Source organism: Bemisia tabaci, chromosome 3 (assembly GCF_918797505.1).
Source record: "Bemisia tabaci chromosome 3, PGI_BMITA_v3".
In the NCBI taxonomy this organism is placed as follows: domain Eukaryota; kingdom Metazoa; phylum Arthropoda; class Insecta; order Hemiptera; family Aleyrodidae; genus Bemisia; species Bemisia tabaci.
The window spans coordinates 9,924,742-9,944,044 of NC_092795.1; the positions used below are offsets into that span (position 1 = coordinate 9,924,742).

Below are 19,303 nucleotides of genomic sequence, written 5' to 3' on the forward strand. Positions count from 1 at the left end.
CTTGTGTCACTAACTGGTATTACTCTCCCTTCATAGGCACTCATTTGATAGAGTGCCACAACCACAACTGACGAGTCCCGTGGATCCCTGAAGGAGTGAGGAAAGCGGAAGTGCCTTCAATTTTGAATATGGAACAAGCACATCCATAGAGCACGAATAGTTGCATCAATTCGCTGCAGTCAACTTACAAAGCCCAGCAGAGCTTGTTAGCCTAAAGAGAAAAAAAGGACGTAGGTACCTAACAGACAAATTGAGCTGAAATCTCGAAGTAACTGAAATGTTGAGGGAATTTGCATTGTAGATCTAAACATTCCATGAAGTTTCTGTGTCGTAGGAGGGACATACTGTAATTAAAAAATTAAAGCAAAAGGAATTTTGTTTAATGAAGACGAGGGATAGAACCTCTACAAATTGGGACTCAACATAAATTAGTATACTTTGCGCGACTTTTATACGGTTTTGGTCAATCAAAAACAAAATAAATTAACAAAGTCATTTCTTCTCAATAATGTATTTTACATAGTTTGAAAAAAATAGATAAATAAATAAATAGATCAATCAATCAATAAACATACAAACCAATAAATATATAAATTAAAATAAATAAAAAAAACAGGAGTGCCTTATTTGCGCCTTAATCCTGACCTCAAACCTTTTCCATGGCTATTTTAGAGATCGTTGAGAGATCAGAGATCAACTTAAAAGTAAACGCGTATAAAAATAAGCACTATTTCAGCAATCGCTTATAAACTCAAAATTCATGAATGATGTAACAAATTATCTCAAACAGCATAAATAATTAAACAAACTCACAGTAAACAGGCTTTGGTAACTATCATTCACTATTATGAGTTCACCGAGCGAAATTATTTTGTAACAAATTAGGCACTGATGATAAAGGAAAGCTTATATGACTAATAGGAACGATTACTCCCTCCACTAACTTTTTCATCGAGTAAAAACCAAAAATCAGGAAGTTTTATGATGAAACAGGTAAAGGAGAAAACAAATTAAACATAAAAACCGCTATAGCAACTTCTAGCCAGAGGTAAGATGATTATCATTCACACAATTTAGTAGCGTGGCGTGCTTTGAGATATATAGATTGATCTGCCTTTTAAACCTATGGAAAAGTATCGATTAACAAATAGGGTGCTCGCAACGAACACCTCAATAATCGATTCTTTACTAAAGCTTCAAATGAGGAAGTATCGATAATCGATCATTCACGCCTCGCCACCGACATAATTGTAATTACGAGTGTGAATATTATACAAAAACCTCAGGGACTTAAACGCATGGATAGAAACGTAGAGACCAATGATCTTTAATTCTATTAAGTATCTGATAATTGCAGATCTCCTATCTCTGACGTAATCGTTCTACTTTGACTTTTAACTGCTGAGTTAAGGGCATATACAAAATGTAAGCTTTTTCACTTTTGAAAAGTAATGCTATGCAGCAGTTAGTAAATCAAGTCTGAAAGTTATTTTTCAGTCCCTGCTCGGCGAGACGGTTAAAAAAAATTTAAGTTAGGTAATAAATAAACGAATTCATCTAAAATCTAATAGTATACACACCATTGGCAAATTTGACAAAACAGTGCTGAAAAAGTTACCGAAACTGATAACTCTGGCTTCCCAATTTAGCACAAGGATGCACTGAGAAAAATTTGTCAGTTGAAAAATCGTACATGACCATGCCAACCCCGAACTCAATCGCTCTTCTAAAAATTGATGTAGATTTCGGACTAAAATGTTGTTAAAAGAAAGAGGTAATATATTAAAAAAAATTCGACTGTACCTCAGTCAACTTCAGTCCATTTTTTTAATTTTCGACCCCTTTCTTTTAAACCTTACCTCAATGTTAATTAGTCTCGGTTTTACAGTTTTAAAATATTGTCATCACTGCATGGGGTTTCCACTAAATTTTAAAGAAGGTCATTCGATCTTTTAACTCATAAATAAAAATTTTAGGGTATTCATTTGCGGGCAAACGGCCCAAGCGCACCAACAGTATTACACAAGAAATCTGGTCACCGAAACACTCAACAGTTGCAAAATTGTTGTTCATCATAGACCTATAAATTGATGTCTGGGTAGCACGCTAGCTAAAAGCTCTCTGTTGCCTCTCCGTTTGTTCGGAAAACTATTTCTGATCGATGTTTGTTCATGATGCCCATAATTTGATTGTACAGTAGCTTACGTCCGTCACGAGCCCAAAGATAATCCACGTGATTGAAATTCTTGAAAGGAACTTTAAACTTACCGATTAGATTGGGCAACTTACTCGCCAGTATGTTCACGTCCTAAAAAAAGAAATAAAAAAAAATAAAATTAAATCAGGAGTATTAAGGGTGAAAGTAAATCATTGTTGGAGGTAAATGGTGCAACAACTGAGTATTTATTTTTTCTCCGAATATATTTCTTCGAATTATATATTATTTTTTTTAAGGATAGTGTTGAGTTAATGCAATTACAAGGAACTTTTCTTGAATTAACTGCTATTGGATTTACTTGCGTACTTACCGCCGGGTGCGACAAAAAGTCGTTGGAACTATAATGTAAAGAAACAGGCGATGTGATCAGACTCAAATTATACTGGGGTGCAAGTTCTGTGCCGTATACCTCCAAGTTCCTCGTTTTACCGTAGCTGAACATGCGAAAGTCTCCTGAAAGAAAATAAATACGAGGTGTCTTTTATCATACAAAGAGTAATTTGCCCTCATTTTGTCTATTTTCGATTGACATTCATCGATAACAGTTTCAGGCTTTTACGTCCACTTCAAAATCTAAACATGTATTTCTTTTGAATAGCTTTCTATAATACACACGGGCTCATATGATTGAGGCAAAATCATGGACAATTGTTATTTTAGTTCAATCTGCCCCCCCCCCCCCCCCCCCCAGGTCAATCGTCAATAACGGTTTTTTCTAGCTATCAGCTGTATCACGTGCGTACTCCAAGAAGAACTATTTGGACTGCATTTTGTAATTAGGAACTGTAAATTCCAGCCCAGTTTAAAAACAACGTACGTGACATTAGTTTCCCTATGCACATAAGTGTTTTTTCAGATGAGCCAGAATTTATAGTTCCAAATTGCAAAATGCAGTCCATTTAGCAATCGAACCAGCATTTTCTCTCATTTTGGGACTCTTTGCACCCTCGATGTATCACGTGCCTTTCCATTTATCCCCCCCCCCTCCCATCAGCGTTACGTCTTTTTTATCATCACTCCTTCGAAGTAAGGACGCCTGTTTTTAGAGGGGAGCCCCATCATGCGTTGAACTCCATATTTTTTAAGGCTCCCGTCAAAATGGAGTTACGCCATTATGTCAAAGAAGCGCCGGTTTTAGCGAAGCATTGAAGCTGTGGAAGGAGGCCCGAAACTAGAGAATTTCCACAAGTGTATACTAGCTCCTGTGTTGAATTTGGGATTGCTTTCCCACAAGAACGAATGCATTCTTACCTCCATAAGTCCTGTGTAATAAGTGGGGTATGATTCCCATTTTCATACTACTAAAGCCGTACATATAAATATAGTTGCTTTAGAGCCGAATAAATCGTATGTATACTGCTACTACTGAGTATAAATAAATCTCACCGGACAGCAAGCTTTGCGCAAAGTGTTGCAGAGTTTTTGCTGATGTTCCAGAGGGAAAATGACTTGCAAAAAGCGGGAACGTTTCCTACAACATAAACGAGTGAACATTAAGAGATTGTATGTAGTTTGAAATTATTATTTTAAAGAAATTCACCGTTTTTTGTATAAATACAAGCTCTAATCGTGGCCTTACATGGGCATTGTCGAAAATATTATACACTGGCTGGAATCATAGTCTCTTAGTCTCATAGTCGCTTATATCTACACGTTAACGTTCCATTATTTCAACTCTCAAATTGTGTTTTCACTAGAAAACCGTTGGATGTTGCTAAATGAAGATTTCATTGATTTATCTTCTGATCACATGTAAAAATCCGCAAAAGTGTAGACAGAAAACACAGAATGAAATCCCTTGTGAAAAATTGTTAATGTGAGCCACTTTTTCAACCTTAGGAAAGAAGTGCATACCTTCGTCTAGAAAGTGACTAACAATAAGAGATATCTCACTTCCGAAGCGTCTTGCAAAGAAAAGAACACAAGTTCCTTCAATTAGGCGAATAGGCAACTCCACGACCTGCGAGTCGAAATACATCGGTGGCTTCAGTCGAAAAATGCGTACCTCTAATTCTAATTGCGACGTTCTCAGTTTCAGTTCATGTTTTATTTTTATTTCATTTTTTTTATTTTAAGGAAATCTAGTCATCGGTTTCTCCTGAACTTTTCTGTCAATTTTTCTCGCTCCTTCAAAAATATTCCCATGAAATTGTAAGGAAATTTTCTGGTTCGTTTCCTAATTAAAAAATAAATCAGAATCGGAGATTTTTGAACGGTGCAATCGAGATACGCATATTTTGACTCGTGATATATCGATCAGATATTATAAGCTGCTCAACAGAGTGTTCCAACATCAGGTTTATTGTTACAGGTTAGACTCCGACAGAGTTGTCACTATTTTGACGGATGTGGCGGAAGTTGCAAATGTTGGAGGAAAATGTTGCAAAATTTTTGAAAAGTATCATAATTTTCTCTCTTAAGACTACTCGATATAAATCCGCGCGTAAATGCAACGTTTAAAAAATATCCAAAAAGGACCTCCACCAATATAATTTTTAACAATTTTTCAAGAGTCTGAATAACATTTTTCACGGTCGTTGTTGCCGCGGGTACAATTAATTTTGACTTATTTATATTCTGAACTACGATAACAGTTATAATTTTTACTTACAGGATTAACTTGCGTTGGATCAGGACCGGTAATTGTGAATGTGTACCACAAACAAAATGGTTGGTAATTTTTTTGAGCGCAAAAACTACTCATTACTTTACTCAACCAGTTCCTCCGGGGCAGTATCTCCATAATACCTTGTTTCTGGAACATTTGCTGGAAAAAAAAATCAGTCGATCAGTGCCTCATGCAGCGGTTCAAAATGTCAACACTGAAAGTTGCCTCTAGATCTTAGAATACTAGATTCTACACTCTTGATCAAATCGGATGATAGAGTTTACAGTTTTCAGATTACCCCTGAAAGTCAGTTTCATATTTTGACCGGAAAAAATATTTAAAATGCTAATTATTTTATTTTTATTTTTTACGAGACACCACCAGTTAATCGTTCATATTATTTAGACTCATTAACAAATTATTTAAATGGGAGTCCTCACACGCTGGGCCTTAGCTGGGAGCATTTTAATTGTTCTTTGTTTAGTTGGAATTTTTGAGTAATTTGATACTATTTTGGGATCCGTTGCATTAGAATCCGACGCCAGTAATTTTAGAGTGAATAATTTTTTGTTACTTGTTTTCTTTGGAAAGGATTTTCACCCTTCTGAATATAAAGAAAAATATCTATCACTTTAGTGTGTGTCTAATTTCTGCAAATGCAAGTTTTCTCTCTGGTATCAATATACAGATAAAGTTTCTAAAAATGAGCAAAATGGATCATTAAGAATCTCCCAAAGCTCCTATGAATGAGATACCGTCGGTGTAGCAAAAATTGTATTCATCTGAAATGCAGGCGTTTCGTGGCTGGCACATGTTCTTAAAATTGCATATCTTCGGAATTGTGGGCGCTTTTAATGCCGATTCAATTCATCTTACACGAAAAGGTGAACATCGTGAAAAAAGTTCGATAAGATTTTCACCAATATTTCACAAAGGGTATGGCGGATATATATTAAAAATTTACAGAATCAACTTATTTGTGAGATTTGAATATTTTCCATGGCCGTCAATTCAAATCTTGCGACGACTTTAGTTTTTCGGGAGTATTTACTCTTTTTCATTTGTTACCTCTGATATAATTGAAGAAAAGCCTCAAATCTTGTTACGAAATCAATTATTTCCGTCAATCTATAAATTTTAAGATTGCTAAGATCGCAAAATCTCCATTGTGACGGTTAAAAATCTGCGATTCGTTTCATTTTTCCAGAGACGACAAACCAAAACATCTTTTAAGAATTTTCCAGGGATTCTTTTAAATGAGTGAAGAAAATTCACTGACTACTCCAAGGGAAGCCGTTCGATTTTTTTTCAATAAAAAGAATAAAATCCAATCGGAGATTCGTAACGTCGCAATCGGAGCTACTCTGGTCAGCGAAACATAAGTTCACAACGAGCTGCTGGAGACTAATAGACAGGTGCATCGACTTTCAAAGCTGGACCACATTTCGCAATTAGGAACAACTATGTGTGGGTCATATTAAAAATAACGCACATGCCATAAATATCGCCGTGCAGATAGGTGCCTTTATGGATCAGCCAGGTGTGGTTCCCTGTTGCAAAATGTGGTTCAGTTATATGCCGTGCAAAGGAAAAACGGCCTATGAACATCCGAATGTTGCGGAACTTCCCTCTGTAAAACATCGATTTTTGTTTCCACGAGTTTCATTGGAAATTTTCATTTTATCCGAAGAAGGTTGGCAACGTCTGAAGGCTCTTACGGCGTTTCTCCTTAGCACGGCAGTTTAACTTGTTGTGAGACTATAAGCTTTCAAAGCCTCCAAGCACAAGATCGATTTTGTAAAGAGCGACGACGTAAGAAGCGAAAAATCCCTCGGCCTTCTACCGCGATATTCCTGGCATTGTTGGCGAGGGGTTTGGTGGTGCCGCCGAGGGACATGTGAGAAACAAAGGCGATAGGCGCCAGGCTGAAAAGACAATGCGATTTTTTCGTTGTATTCGGGTCGGGTCGAGGCGAAAACGTAGAACATCGTTGTGCCCATCGAGTGGCCCAGGTAAACGAGGTTCTTGTAGCTCGTCACGTTCAAGATGTGGTCAACAACAGCTGGCATATCGTAGTAGCCCATTTCGTGCCAGCTAAAACAAACCAAATTAATTAGTTGAACACCCCGCAGGAATTTGTACAAAGGTGATCTACCTGTGCGTCAAATATTATTTGGACGGCGTTACGCAGAAAGGAACCAAGTCACATCAGCTATCATCAGATTTAATTGGAAGATTTCATTTTTTACATGAAAACGGTTGCACGGATTTTCTTTACAAATTTCAGTGAATTTTCTGCATAGTAAAAAGCAAATTCCTCAATAATTTCAAAAAAGCCCTCACGAACATTTTTTTTTTTGTAAAAAATGAAATTGCTCAATTATTAATTCGGCAATAGATGATGTGGCTTGATTCCTTTCTGCTAAACTCGGTCCGTCAACAAATCAGGGGACTGGCACAGCAAAATTATACCAAAGCATTCGGGGTTTTTTCTCAAGTTTGTTCTGGAGGGACTTTTTTGTGAAGAAATAAATGAGTAAAGAAAAAGATTTAAATTTGAGAGAAAATATTTATTTTCTGAGGTAGAAACTTGCCTTGGTGTTCAAAAATCGCACAACTACTGAAGAAACCTGTCAAAAAAGGCCATTTTACCTTAAAACTGAATGTTGCAACCTTTTTATTCGGGTATAAAGTCGTGGTTCGAGGGATAGTCAGATCCGTCAATGGTTGAAGCTTCGATAGCGGCAAAAAAAAAATCCTAGCGTTACGCTTAAATTTGACAAAACTGCGTCCGCTGTATCGTACGATTTGAACCAATGTGACAACGGTTCAGATCCGTTTCGGCGCGAGAAAAATAGGAAAAAAATGGCAAAACGGCAACATAACACAGGCGTCCCGCCACGCCAAGCCACGCTGTATACCACGCCCGTGCCGCGAATAGCAGTTTCTTTGTCAAGGACGTCTGCACACGCCCGCCGATCCAATGCTGCTCAGTTTTTACTAAAATTAACCGGTTTTTGTCGCCAAGCATGGGCGAGTAAATAATTAAGTAGTAAAACTGGCAACATCGAGCTCTTTTTCGCGCTCTACTCACGCATAGGCTGGCTGATTTGCCGGGAAATTCAAAAATCGGCGGGGAACCAGACAACGTTGAACTAATATTCGCATTCACGGGAGACTAAAAAACAATCTCGCTGAAAATGTTTCACACACGGTTCTAGTATACTTGTTGGGCGCAAGTAGCGTGACGATGGGGCCTCTATGGGAAGAGGGAAATCCAACCACACCTCCGAGGGATGGCGAAACCAAATGCTTACGATTTTGAAACTCATTGTAAAATTAAGAGCAAATAAACAAATTGATTAGTTAAAATTCTGAATTACATGTTTTCACTCACGTGCATATAAACTTTTATCAAAAGCCATAACGTATTGTCTGGGCACTGGACGTACCGAAGCAGGTAAGTGACCACCCATAAGCTTGCTGAAACTTTTCCTACGAGGAAGGGGGCGAGGGACCAAGGGACAATTTGGACTAAATTTTTCAATAAGATTCACTGTTAATTTTTAACTCATGCATAGAAGCACCTAACTGCATGGTGCAAGCAATGGCACTTATGTTGTTTCTGTGATGGAACATCGTCCATACATATTGGTTCCTCCTGTCAAAATGTGGCCCTATTATTCAGATGATATTAAGCGCCTACACGTCCGCCCTTAACTTTTCTAGCAGGGGGGGGGGGGGGGGGCACCAGCCTCCTGATGGCCCTCCGGCCCTCGCCCTTCCTGCTACGTCTATGTTCCCAAATAATTTTTCTAAGAGATTACTGAATTACGCCCCCAGGTAGGCGACGGAGAGGGCGTTCAGCTAAACGGTGGGTAGAGGGCATTTGTGAAAAGATGGAGAGATGTCAGCTTCCGGAGGATCTCTGACGTAGACAGGAATCTGATGACAGATTCCTGTGGCGGGTAGGCGTCGCAGAGCGCCCTAGCGCGCCGAAAAAATGGCTTACACGTACACATTACTGGATTATTACTGAATCTGGTTACTGATTACTTTGTAAGAGACTACTACTGCCTTTACTAAATCACTAGCTCAATGATGCTTGATCAGTGCCTTAATTAGGACCAGATACTTGATCGCTAATGGTACAGACAGGTCGCCGTGACGTCGCGTCGCTCGACGCGCTTGTCGTTCAGCGAACCGCGCCGGTGGCCGGTGACGCTTGGCGCCGCGCGCGACGACGCCGAAATGAGTAATGCCATTTCCGAATTCCGCCTTGCGGATCGCTTTCCACTTCCGAGCGTGCGTGTCGCGCCGCGCCGCTGCAGCTGCGCTCGCAACCCGTCGGACCACAGACCTACACATCGACACCGGTTCGGTCATCACTCACATCATTGCTACATCGTTACAAAAACCTTATATTTTACGTGTTTCCCAGTATATACAAAGAATGTCATAGGCGGACCAAAGAGAGAGAGAGAGAGAGGGGGGGGCGCCCTCTACGCTCCCCGAAAAAAAATGAGGGAGAAAAAGGTAAGTAAGAAAGGAGGAAGAGGCAAGAAAAAGGACGCTTATATTCGGTAATTAATCATTTCGGAATCGACAATGGCTCAAAATACATATTAGATGCTTTGAAATTTCGAAAACCATCCGGAAGAAGCCCTCCGGGGCACCCCTTCCTCATCCCCTCGTCCGACATGTCTGGATCCCCCTTTGAACAATTTTGGATCGATTTTTTGGGCAGGGGCCATTCATAAATTACGTAAAACGCTCTAGGGGGTGAAGGGGTGGTCGAGGAGAACGCTACGCCATGTTGTTTTTACGCGATATAGGAAGGGACGTACGTCACAAATGGGTTACAAGGGGGGATTAGGGGGTCAAAAATGCCGAAAAAGCACGTGAATTTATTTATGAACGCTCCCGTTAGAGCGTATAGGTTCAAAGGAACGGTTCATAATTGGCGCAAACGGTTACTGCAATACTGAATGGATGAACTGCGGAGGAAATCTCAGTGAGAAACCTCGGAGACAATGAATCTAGTTGTTGAATTCTAACGAGTCCCGCGCATCTCTGAAGGAGTGAGAAAAGCAAAAGTGCCTTCAATTTTGAACGCGCAACACGCACAACCGTGGAACACGAATAGTTGCATCAAGGCGCTGAAGTCAACGTCTTGGCAAAGCAGAAACGCCTCCAATTCTTGAATATGTAGCACGCATTTCCAAGATACTAAGAATGTATGCAACATTTAAAAAACTCGGAGACAATGAATCTAATCTAATGGAAATTTTACAGTTCTTGGCACTAATAAATCCCTTTTGGTTGCTTCGCACTCACAAGCAGAATGGTGAAAACTAAATGCAACTCAATACTCTAAAAAAGGGTTACGATTAGGTTATCTTTCCCTCAAGGCTAGGAATTTTTAGCATCGGAATAGGTTATTTAAAAAAGAGCGTAACCGTCAAATTTCACCAAGTCTTCAATACAAAACAAGTTTTTTAAATGTTGCATACATTCTTAGTATCTTGGAACTGCGTGCTAAATAATCAAGAATTGAAGGCGTTTCCGCTTTACAAAGACGTTGACTTCAGCGCCTTGATGCAAACTATTCGTGTTCCACAGTTGTGCGTGTTGCGTGTTCAAAATTGAAGGCTTTTTCGCTTTTTTCACTCCTTCAGAGATTCGCGGGACTCATCAGTTATAGCACTTTAATAACAGAGTATCCATAAAGGCAGAGTATTGCCAGTTAGGACAAGAAGCCAGAGTATTTAAGGCCAATATTTGAGTCGGTCCTTCTTAAAAAAAGCTTAAGGGCCAGAAATGAAAACATGAGAAAAATATTAGAAACTATGGTGATCAACTCATTTTAAATCTTAGATTATGTAGTAATGTGATTAATTAATTCATCGGTTTCGTATTTCAGAGCTCTGAAATTTTAGAATGGATCGATTAAAAGGTTTTTACTGTTCCTTCCGTATTACAATTTGTGCATTTAAGTCTTTTTTAGAATGACCGATTCAAAGTATCTCGATTTAATACTACATTTATTGTGAGTTGGGAGGTGGGGTTGCGGTGCCTTGATGCAACTATTCGTGTTCCACGGTTGTGCGTGTTGCGCGTTCAAAATTGAAGGCACTTTTGCTTTTCTCACCTCCTCATAATTGCATGTCATTTGCCAAGATTTGCTGCTCCTCCAGAAAGCCTGTGTGGAGAAACTAGGTATTGCATTTCAATATTTTCACTTCAAAAAATAGGCCGCTCCCTGATTGGTCAAAGAATTTCAGGCGTTTAAGGATTTTCTGATTTCCAGCGTTTGAAATCATTTCTGAGCAAAATTCGCTTTGTCCGCGAACTGGGCAATTTTGCCGACGGGGCATATATGCACCATCACGGTGGATAACGCCAGACGCCGTGTTTTTTGAGGACTGTATCTTCATTAATATTGCATTGGACATAGAAACTTTGCGTTTTGGCAGATCTTATTCAAATGTCGCTAATCCACAACCTGAAACCACCAAAACACGATTCTGTGACTAGTGCAATTGAAGCGCTGGGTGCAGGAAGGGTATTTCTTGGTCGCAGTATCTCAGTCTCAGGATCTCCGTTAAGGTTTCATCCACTGCAATTGAAGCAAATGCATGGAATTCGTTAAAACTTTTAGTGGATTTTCTTTATGATTAAACAATGCTGGAGAGTAAACAATTCAGCAAATTCACCCAATAGTTTCCTCCCTTGAACATAAATTAGCAGTGGAGCTGTGGAGATCCTGCAACGCCACAACCAAGAAATGCCTTTTCTGTATCCAACGCCTTAATTATTGACCCATTCATTCCAAAAATGTTCGAATATGACAGAGTAGCAGGAGGATGTAAAAACTCCTAGAATCTTTGAACTAGGCATCAATGGATCTTCGATACATCAAACAGGTTACATTGTATCGATATCAATTGGTTCAACACGTAAACATGGCCTCAAAAGTAAATTGAGAAATCTGAGAGAACGGGTCCCTTGTGATCGATCTTTCATTCTTATGGGTATTAAATGGCAATGGAAAGTGGAATTGTTGGAAATTTCCTCATTTTCAGCGTTTCCTTCTTAAATCATACAATTTTTGTTTGGGGTTACATTTTATTGTTTCGAACCAAACGATACGTCGAACCACTATCGAATACGATCTATGGCTGGGCTACTACTCATTTGAATACTCGCTCGTTTATTTATCGGCGGTCTCGTAGTTGAGCGGTTATTATCGCCGGCGGCGTTTTGCACGCATCGCTTCATTTCCGCTCTGCGTTTAAAATTTATTTTCTTCCGGAAAAACTGAGCGCAGTCTAACTCGTCCGGCGCCGCACAGTGGATCGAGTCAATTGGATAGGTCGGACATTAAATTGTTGACTAAAACTGCAAATTTTGATGTTTATTTCGTCACATTTTGCATTTCAAGGGGTGCTTTCAGAAGAGAATTTCACGAGGAAACCAATGTATCCACTTTCAGAACCTCAAAGTTTTGTACGAACGGAGTTATCAGCGTTTAAAGTTCCCATATTTTGTCCGACCCTTCCCATTGACTCGATCAAGTGTGCGCCGGAACCAATAGTCCGGAACCGGGGTCAATGACGAGGTGCATTCCGCATTTACGCAACTCCTTCATCGGCGACTTGAAAATTAATCACCGTGAATACAGCTTGGAATATCTTGTTGAGATCATAGAATTTGATCCGAACGCCGAATGTTGCTTGTCGAGATTATGATCGTCATCCCGCAATTCACCTTATATCCCTTATGCCTCTTTTTAATGTATAATTCGTGAACAACGATCTCCACCACACCTACACCGAGAAAAAATTTTGAGAAAAGGAACCTCTATCGAATAATCTCCAGTCGCATTATGAAAAGGAACCTCTATCGAATAATCTCCAGTCAAATTAGGCCGATTATTTTTGTTGATAGGTGCTTTGATAAAAAAAATCATTTGTTTTGAAAAGGAACTAAAAAGGGAATCGCCCTTTCGGCGTCACGCAATGCTCTTATGATAGAACGTAAGGAATGATTTAACAAGGATTCCGGAGAAAAAAAATGAAAAAAATAGCAATTTTAACGGTAAATTCTTGGGCATTCCCAACTGAAAATTGCGCCGATTTTTCATCTGATCCCATGCAAAAATCAGACGAATTTTGCACAAAAACTGCCCGGGTACATTCTTGTAAAAAATCGAATTGTTTAAGTCAATTTCGCAACCTTGGAATGGAGTCGCGTTCCTTCGTCTGGGCAACGACGATTTGTCGACACCAGCGATCCATGGATTTATTACCTGCCAAAAATGAGAAAATGAGGACGTGTCGTGTCGAACGGAAGGAATGGTTTGACGAGGATTCCGCCAAAAAAAAAAAAAAAAAAAAAAAAAAAAAAAAAAAAAAAAAAACTAATAATTACGGTGGACATAATTCGTTCTCGTCCACGCGGCGCGAGGAGTCGCTAACACTCATCATCAGTCCAATTCGCGTTACGGTCAACTTTGTTTTATGAAGCCCTCGCAAACATCCGCGCTGCGATTTTTTTTCCTGAATTAAATCAATTCACGCTCATCGTTTGAAAGATCAACTAGCCGGACGAGATGTATGATCGATTATCCTTTTTTCTGGCGCCTAAATTATATCCAGGTCCTCTCCGCGTTGAGGATGTTTTTTTCCGGCTCAATAAAAAAAGTTTCCTGCTCCGTTAATCTGCCCTGCTACAGAAGAACATCACATGAACCTTCATCCGATGCAAAATTTCCTTTGACAAAACACAATTTTTCGGAAAATTTGCAAGTGTTGTTCCTTCGATTTCTCAGAGAATTTTGTTTGCACTTTAATCTACGACGTCTGATAATTTCAAGGAAAAATACTCATGACTTGCTTCAAAAACAAATATTTTCCGAGAGGAAATTTGGCAACATTCGAATGCTCATAGGCTGTTTTCCCTCAGTACAGCAGTAATCATATTGAATCTGGCGCGTGGCGAAGATGACACCCCTTCATACCACAAATATGTTTTTTTTTTCTTTCTTTCTTTCAATGTAAAATGAACACTACGTGCAAAATTTACAACAGGTTTCATGAAATAGTTGTGCGCGACTAATACTTCTTTCTAATGCGTCGTGTGTATTTGTATGTGTTCTACGTCATGTATCTTAGTCATTAGGCGGTTTGTCTTATGAGCCTGCACCATGCGTAATGAATGGATAAGAGGTCATACAAGCCAATGAGACACATCCATCTTAAGCGAATAGCGCCGCTCTAAGAATATTCAATACAGGAGGAAAACATCTTAATTTAAGTTATGATGCACAACGCGCGCACGAGAAGAAAATTAATAATAATGATCATACAAAACACATAGAATTTGCCTGATCTTTGATTTTATTCATTCATACATACATTGTGTCTCTCATCACAAATACAGTCAAATTTTCAGCCACGTAAAAACGGTAACACACGAGAGACCTTATAGTTAGTACATCATTTTCCCCCTTAGTCAATGTCAACCACCTGTTCCAACCAATAGGGTTGCTCCATTCTCCGCCCGTCGTCTTCTTTTCCTATCTCTTTGTCTATCAAAATCAACAATCAGCCCGTGAGGTACCAAAATTTTCGGTCATAGGAACCGAATTTCTGTAAGTTGAACCGAAGATCGGTTTTAGTAACTGGAAACTTCTGCGTTCGATATACACCGAATCAAATATCTAGGAACTACCGTACCAATACCATTCATTTTGCGCGGTCTTGTCCGGAACCTCTTACCTAATATCCGTATTCAGTCATGCCAAGGAAAAACGCCATATGAACATTCGGACGGTGCCAAATTTCACCAAAGTTCACAGAAAATATTGAGTTTTGAGAATAGTTATGAATGTTTCACCCAGAATTTTTTTTAGATTAAATCGCGAATTAAATTCTTAGAAAACTTGAAAGACAAATATTCAGGAATTTTCCTGAAAAATTTTGATTTGATCGAAGGAAATTTGGCAACGACTGGAGACTCATACTGCGGTTTTCCTCAGCAAGGCAGTATTGGCGATGGGTCCACAGACAGTAATTACAGACAATGAGCCAATTGATCAAGATATCAACTAGACGAGACGTATCATGCATGTGAGCGGCCAGACATTTATGGGAGCGTGCATGCATTGATCTTAGAATACGTTAGTGCTTGAATTCCTGAAATTGTAACCAAAAAATTGCACGCGTGCGCCAAAATCTGTCACAAAGCGGGGAAAACTATCTGCGTTTTCCCAGAGCTTTTGGAAAGCCTTTGACTTTTTTCTTCCTTTTTTTACTACTTGATGAAATACTTGGGAACGGTTTACCTTAAAGTAAAACTATGTTTCAGTCCGATGGCGTGGCGTGCCTTGCGATGTATCGATTGATCTGCCGTTTAAACCCATGGAAAAGGAACGATAAACAGGGTGTTCTCAACAAACACCTTAATAATCGATTCTTTACCATGTCTTCAAATGGAGAAAAATCGATAGCCGATCATTCACGCTTCGCCAGTCCCAATAATTAACTCCTGCGGAGAAAATGACAAAAGGCCAAAAAAGTACCTAAAATCCCAGAACGCAGCATCGGCCGTCGTTAAATTGACATGTCGTTGAGAGTACATGTTTCCGCGACAGTCCGGCAACCAAATATCGTAGCCTTCATCCGCGAGCATGAACGCTGCACATCAGAAAAATAAAAATATATAAATTAAGAAGTTATGAAACATAATTTTTTTGCATCAAAAATTCAAAAAGCCTGATTGGAGGTGAGATCTTTGATTGATTTTGAAGTCTGCCGGTTGATTTTGTTGAAAAAGAAAATTATTCATCTCACACTCGATATATTAATCGTGCGTGCCCTAAAAGTAGAAAATCGCAACCATAATCAATTGATTATGAACTTCAATGTTTTGGACATATCTTCTGTCCTAGAGTACCTGTCTCTACTACTTCTTTATGTATAGTGATGAAAAGGTATAGTAAAGAAAATTCAAAATTTAAATATTGGGGAAATTAAAGTACATCTGATGTCGTTTAATGCGATCAAATCATGAGCAAGGAAGCGTGATCATATTCAACTACTAATTGGACGTAATTCTGCCAAACGGACCTATGAGTATTAAGACGTGTCCTGTTATGCATATATTCTCATGGGTCTCAGGAATCATGCCTTAATTCACTTAGTTCCGTTTGACAGAAATACGTCCAATTATAATGTGCGGTGAAAAATATATGAGGGAGTCCACAACTTCTTGTGCTGCTCTTCGTGAATATTGTGAAGAATTTTTAAGTGAGCACAAATTTCATCCTCAGTGTGAGAATACAGCAAATTTTTCCTTTTTCCTCGAGAAGAGTTCCTCTAGTTCAATGGCAAAATTAGCCTTCATTTCGTAAAATATGCAACATGTGCTTCTTCGTGTTTGAATAGTGGTGTTTAGACACTAGCACTACCATTGGCAGTTGAGAATTATCAATGAGGTCTTCCAACTAATCGATGTTAAAATTGTACATCAAACATTGTCCTAGACAAAAGTTTCAATTATCTTACTCTATAGTATAAAATCAGAAGAGCAAAGCGTAACGCATAACTATTGAGCCGCGAAGCGCTGCGAGGGGTTGGACCGCGATGGGTTCAAGGGAACGTAACCTCGTAACCCTCTAGTTTCATTTAATTTCTGTACAGACTCGCACTTACCCCGGCTATCTCTAGCGTATCTCATTCATCTTTCCCTGCTTTAAAGACGGTTGGACTAAAAGAGCATGAAATCAGTGTGTGGCTGTCTAATTTTTCCCCCTGATTTGTTTTTCCTTTTTTCCAGTTTTATTTTGCTTTCTCAACGAGAAAAAGGTATCTGATCAACTTTTCTTGCCGCGTCTTGTGATATCTTGTACAAAAAATCCCTTCCATATTTGATAAATACGGTAAAAATACGTACACAGGTCACTTTTAGGGCCTCTGAGAACCCAGCTATCGGAGGCACCGAGCAAACCGTGCTGAAATATGACTGGAGGGCCACCCTCCTTCACGATCCTGTGAAGCTGCAGGATGTATCCGTCTTCAGTCGTCACATCGTGGGTTTCAGCTTTGTAACCATAATACCGGATAAATTCATCCTGAAACCAGAAACTTCCTATAGTTACGGACCAGACTATACTTGTTTGTAAACATTAGGAAGTTTTACGTGGGAAACAATAAACTGATTGTAAGCAAAAGCTTCACAAAAAAAAAATTGGATAAAAAAAGGAGGCATTCCATGGCAAAAAGATGGTAGTCATTTCTTATAGTGTAGGAAACCGCATTGAAAGCTTTTTCGGCCCCACCTTTATTAACCACCAAAAGAACTTGGTCGACAAAAATCGACCCAAAAAATGGAACCATAGACAGTTTACAGCTCAAAAATGCGAATGCAGGGAGGCGCTTTTTCACAAAATATAATCGTTGCTCCGAAATAGTGAATTACTTTAACGTGGTGCGAGATGAATTATTTAAAAAATTAATGTACTTATATGCAAAATTTATAAAAAATTTCTCTAATCCACAATAATGCATCACCTTGTCGGGAAAAATAATCGTGGATTTTTTTTTTATTTTATTATAATTTTAAAACAAAAACTCGAAACTGAAAACCCATGTGTAGAGCGTTTGAATTGATGGAAGTTGCTAACTCGCTTTGGACCGAGTTCGTCAGAAAGGAACCAACCCACACTAAGTTGAAACTGAGAAAACGAGGTTTGAAGATTTATTCCTGTGTAAGGCTCAATATAAAAAATTAGCTTTAATTCCTCCTTTCACAACAAAATCATTGTTTTTAGACTTTCAGTTTTTGGCAGGAGAAAATTTACGGCTGGTGAAACTCAAAAACATTCTTAGCGCAATTTTTCCAAAAATGTGTGGGTTGGCTCCTCTCTGATATACTCGCTCATATGACACCCTTATCTTCTTTGGTTGAAAAAAGAGGAAAAAAACCTATCCATCTTAAAAATAGACTAATAAATTACTAAAGAATAAATGAAAAAAAAATCTGAAAATACCGTTGTCATGGTAGCCATATCAGAAAGCTCCTCCGCAGACCCCAAACACACCAACACAATCACAATTACCGGGGCGGGAAATCGAAACGCGGTCATTTTGGCGGGAAACCGAAACGCGGTCATTTTAGCGGGAAACCGAAACGCGGTCATTTTGGCGGGAAAACGCGCACAGTATCCAGAGCTTCGGGTGAGAATAACGCTGTCATCGAGAGCTTTATCGATAGGCGATATTTAATTCCGGCGACCTTGCGTGATTTTACCCGATCCCGTCCCGTTTCCGCGGTTTCCGCTCGCCGGGTTGCAGTCGGCTCTTTTGAAGGCGTTTTTTTTCCGGCGGTCCATTTTTATTAGCTCGTAAAATAGCGAAATAGTGCGTATAGACCGCTCGCGTGCATTCTGTGCCATTGAGTCAGGTAAGGTTCAAGGTGTGACCATGTCGGTATAAGCCCGGAATCCGGGTAATCGTAGATTTTTGGTTGCGTTCATACGGAGAGAGACTATCTACTTGAGTGCTGAATGCCGATCCGACAAAAAAGCTGCCAAACTTAGTAATATTGAGGTGAAACTGTTAGATTGGCCATTTTTCCGGTGTAGTAGATCCTTCTTCCTACAGCAGGATGCTGTCATTAAGTTGATCACAATTTTCTTTTTGTTTCAGAGAAAAATAAAATAAAACATAAAAAGCTATAATTAATTCTTATGACTCTCTGTTAAACTCTCTGAGTGCGTTGCTCATCTCTCATTATACAGAGACTATTACATCAAAGGAAGGGATGAAGTTTTACCTCCTTAACAATTGTTTACACTACTCAAGAACTGCCAAAATTTTTATTTCAAAATTTCTGTAGATTTTCTTTTTTTATTAATTTTTTTTTATTTGACGAACATTCCGTAAAACCTCAGTATGAAACATTGAGCCGTCAAAGCGGTACGTAAGTCGGTTGGCAGACTTTTTGCTCCCACCTCCCTCCCTTTAAACCATCCTTGAGCCAACTGCTCGCCCCTTTTTTAAATTACATATGTCTGGCTTTTGCCCCTGCTCCTAAGTTTATCCAAAAAATACGCAGAAAATTTAATAATTGCTGAGAAAATTATTTTTGTAAAAACAATGTTGTTTAATACTTTCACGCGTATGCCGTTACCACCGGCTTATCTTCTGCAAAATTTTTCAAGAAAAATTGTATTTTTACAATCTAAGTTCTTTCAGATTTTATCCGATAGGCAGCAGGAAGAAAATCTCATTTCCAAAACTTACCATACTTTATCATCGATTAATTTAGCATAAACAAAACAATGTGTCTAAATCGAATAGCAACAGTAATGCTTCTGGTTTTAGTGTAGTCGGCAGGGTAAGGTTGATTATGATTGGACCCTGGCACATAAAACTGGACCACTCGCTATCAGCAGAGCGTTGACAGCAGTG

General features: G+C 39.1%; 1 protein-coding gene across 1 annotated transcript; it reads right to left on the minus strand.

Annotated features, from left to right (window-relative positions):
• Nucleotides 1-240: 240 nt before the first annotated feature.
• On the minus strand, nt 241-18,260 carry LOC109030959 (lipase 1). Its single transcript, XM_019042198.2, is given in 9 exon segments — nt 241-2,308; nt 2,529-2,671; nt 3,605-3,689; nt 4,830-4,985; nt 6,670-6,762; nt 6,764-6,920; nt 15,412-15,526; nt 16,785-16,962; nt 17,881-18,260. Coding segments are annotated over 9 exon segments (1,275 nt in total). The 5' UTR covers nt 18,031-18,260; the 3' UTR covers nt 241-2,110.
• Between the last annotated feature and the right edge of the window lie 1,043 nt (nt 18,261-19,303).